At 37.7% G+C, this 3,429-nt stretch overlaps 1 protein-coding gene across 1 annotated transcript; it reads left to right on the forward strand.

Annotated features, from left to right (window-relative positions):
- Positions 1-359: 359 nt before the first annotated feature.
- LOC107190255 (transcription factor 21) lies at positions 360-2,494 on the forward strand. The gene is made up of 2 exons (XM_015579030.1): positions 360-793; positions 2,284-2,494. The coding sequence occupies exons 1-2, from the start codon at positions 470-472 to the stop codon at positions 2,479-2,481; spliced, it is 522 nt and encodes a 173-aa protein (XP_015434516.1). The 5' UTR covers positions 360-469; the 3' UTR covers positions 2,482-2,494.
- Positions 2,495-3,429: the final 935 nt, after the last annotated feature.

Consider the following 3,429-nt stretch of genomic DNA (forward strand, 5'->3'; position numbering starts at 1 on the left):
CGTCTCAAATCTCCCTCTTCCCTGACCGACCGTCTTTTTCTCTCCTCCGTCCCTCTCATCTGTCCTCTCAACGCCTACTCCTCTTCATCGTTCACACTTTTGACGTACAATTAGTTTCGCGCGAGCCTCGCGACCTACCGTGACATTCCACCGATACGATCCAAAAAAAAAAAAAAAAAAACAATCGAGTGCATCGAGAATAAGAACGAGGTGAGGCGTTGTATCCCCGTCTTCAACCCTTGTGGGTTCTATAATCGGAAAGTTGACGTGGATTATCGAAGCGAAGCAATTAAAGGAACTCGTTGTCCTTTGGTCTCCAAAGAAATTTCGTACATATAATCCATCCCCGGACGGGTTCTCTGTTCTCAACGATTTCTCATTGATAAGGGTTTTGAGACCGCTGTTATTGGAGCATTTAAAGGAACCTACTTTCTGATAATACCATACTGCGGTTGAACGATTGCAGAGTATGCCACGCAAGCGACGAGCCTCGACACCGTCGTTCGAAGTAGAGGACGATGATTTTGCCAACGACGAAAAGTACAGCAAAGACGAGTTAGACAACCGTGCGCCAAGAAACGCAGCGAACGCGAGGGAACGTGCTCGGATGAGGGTGCTCAGCAAGGCGTTTTGCAGATTAAAAACCACTTTGCCCTGGGTACCGGCAGACACGAAGCTGAGCAAACTGGATACCCTCCGTCTAGCTGCAACTTACATCGCTCACCTTCGAGCGGTCCTCAGGGACGACGGCGACACCCATTCGGAAACGACCAGGTCTTTATCTCTGGCGCTGGTAAGTCATAATTAATTAACCATCTCGCTCCCGGTGTAAACGGACCCAAAGGTGTTACGATTTATCGTATGACGAACTGTACAACTAAAATGGCCAACAGACGATACGATTTATTGTACAATTAATTGTACAATATAAGTTGATTCGACCGTTTGAAAGACAGTTGCAACATTTGTGGCTCGGCTGTAAGGTAGGCTGGGGCTAAAAGTCCAGCGGGTAAAAACATCTGAATTCAAAATTTGCATTTGTAAACGTCGATTGAATATTATAATAATTAAGATGGGTGTTCATGCGAGTCATACGACGCCTTTGTCATTATGTATATTATAAAGTGAAAAAAATACGTCGACTTTGTTGTTATTCAAAATAAACTACAGTTTAACAGCGGGTCAAGTACGTAGGTACGTTAAGATTATATGTCCCTTTAATAATGTGTGCATGACATTGTTTATTTCTGATTGATAATATTTTTTTAATCTATACACATATCGACAAAACTATAGAGGTACCGTCGGGGAAAAAAATCCTTTCTTTAGACGGTAGTAAATGCTAAGAAAATAATTTTTGTTTTTGGTTAAGCGAGGTAAAATTCAAATTGGAATTATATTTTTTATTATTTCTTTTCATATTAAGATCACCTAGGTATAAAGAAATGATGCCAGGGTGTTTGAAATAGTGTTTTTGTTTTTGCTGGATGGAGACTTTTATTTAGTTTCTACTTCAAACTGAGCTTTCGACTTATATTTTTATATTTTGTTAGATGCCAAGATTATTGTGCAATTTTTTGTTCAAACTGAATCTCTGTCTTATATTTTCATTCTTTTCTGAAGTACTTGTACGAAAAAAGTATGAATTTAAAAGCAGTTTATGTATAATCAGAAAAGGCTATTCCTGTTTAATGTTTTTGTTGTTCTCTTTTTGGTGCAATCGCAATTTCTGGTATCACGATTATGACTCCATAAAATAACAAAGGATCCAGGTGGATCCAGTCGGCGTCGCAACGTTGAACGTCGTCTTCGCAGACGCCTCGGTTCTCTGTTTACGTCTCTCCAGGTGGACCAAATCACTTTCAAAGCTTCCACCCAGCCTTTCCACCATTAATTCTAAGTTAGTTCCGTTATTTGAAGAACGACGTCTTGTTTCTCCTGCGTTATAATATAACTCAAGTTCTCTTACTATCAACGTTTCTCCAATGTATGAAAAACGCGTCTCTAACAAAAGGATAAAGATGTGTGAAAAGAATTGCCATTCCATGTTATTTTCGTAATTTGGCGTCCTTAAAATTTTAAACTAATAATACTTTCTGCTTACGGATGTCTTCGATTAATTTCGAGATTAATTGTCATTTTGTAATTATTTAAGAAAAAAGTTATTCTCAAACTTGACCTATTTTTACACGCCTCGGGGGAGTTTACCCCCACACATTTAATGAATGGGGTAAAAGTCCCCCTTTACGTATTGACGAACTCAGTTTACTGTTCTCGTTGCAGTCGTGGCCATTCGCGCTTCAAGGCGGCAACGCGTCGATGTTGATGAACAACAGTTGTAACGTGTCATCGTCGACAACACCGAGCTCTAATCAGTACCGTGGCCAGCAGGGAACCCACGAGATCCAGAATTTCCATCACCCTGGACATCAGAGCATGTCAATGCGTCACAATCACGAGCCGCAGCTCTCCTATTTCTAATACCAATCTCCAAGCGACGGGATTCGAATGTTTTTTACGAGCCAAAGAAGAACGTTCTATTCACGAACGAGATGTACTATCTCTCCAAGTGGTGCCAAAATTGATAACCATATGATCCTATATTTATTACAGAGTGCCTTATTATTCGATTATTTATTGATACACTAAATAGCGCTTCTAAGAACGATTATTAATACAATAACAATATTTATTGTAACCAATATTGTAACCAAATCGTAAGAACTAGTCCAATAAAGTATTTCTACAATTGTAAATCATTTCAGTCTACCTTTTCTCAGTTACTGTAAAAATGTTCTATGGGATCCTCGAAGTTATAAATGGAAAAAGTATATTTTAATTCTTTTGATACACAGTGCTTCAGTTTGATTACCACAAACAATGCATGAAATGATATCTATTGTAATACACATTAGGGCTGAATAATACATGCTCTTTAAATTGTAAATAGACCATTTGATCTTTGACCCTTTGACAATTTATACTAACGATCTTTACCATTAATACGAATGTATATACTAATAAATAATCCACTATATTTTATTTAACTTAGTAATCCTTCTAAAGGAAATTAAGAGGCTGTTTTGCTACTGTACTATGTGTATGTATGTGTCCTCGTTTTCGATCATTTTCCGCCATTCTTACGAAGAAAGGGTTAGAATATATTTTGAATTCATATTGTGTTACAATTTTATTCAAACAAAATGGTGAATTACTTATTGGTACACCTAATGTTTAAATATTTTGTCTGTATCTAATCTTTTCAATAGTAAATAGTAGAAAGTACAGTTATAGCGCGTAGTTTCTTCTTGGAAATTTAAAAATAATACGACGAACCTTCCGCAAATCATGGTCGGAACTGTTCACTAATTTCTAAATTTCAAAAATATTAATATTGTGGAAACAATGCGAGAGGGGCATAGAATGTTG

This window comes from Dufourea novaeangliae, unplaced genomic scaffold (genome assembly GCF_001272555.1).
Source record: "Dufourea novaeangliae isolate 0120121106 unplaced genomic scaffold, ASM127255v1 scaffold168, whole genome shotgun sequence".
In the NCBI taxonomy this organism is placed as follows: domain Eukaryota; kingdom Metazoa; phylum Arthropoda; class Insecta; order Hymenoptera; family Halictidae; genus Dufourea; species Dufourea novaeangliae.

Coding starts and splice junctions, on each gene's coding strand:
- LOC107190255 (XM_015579030.1), top strand. CDS start 470: ATGCCACGCAAGCGACGAGCCTCGACACCGTCGTTCGAAGTAGAGGAC. Junction 794..2,283: donor GGTCTTTATCTCTGGCGCTG/GTAAGTCATAAT, acceptor TTCTCGTTGCAG/TCGTGGCCATTCGCGCTTCA.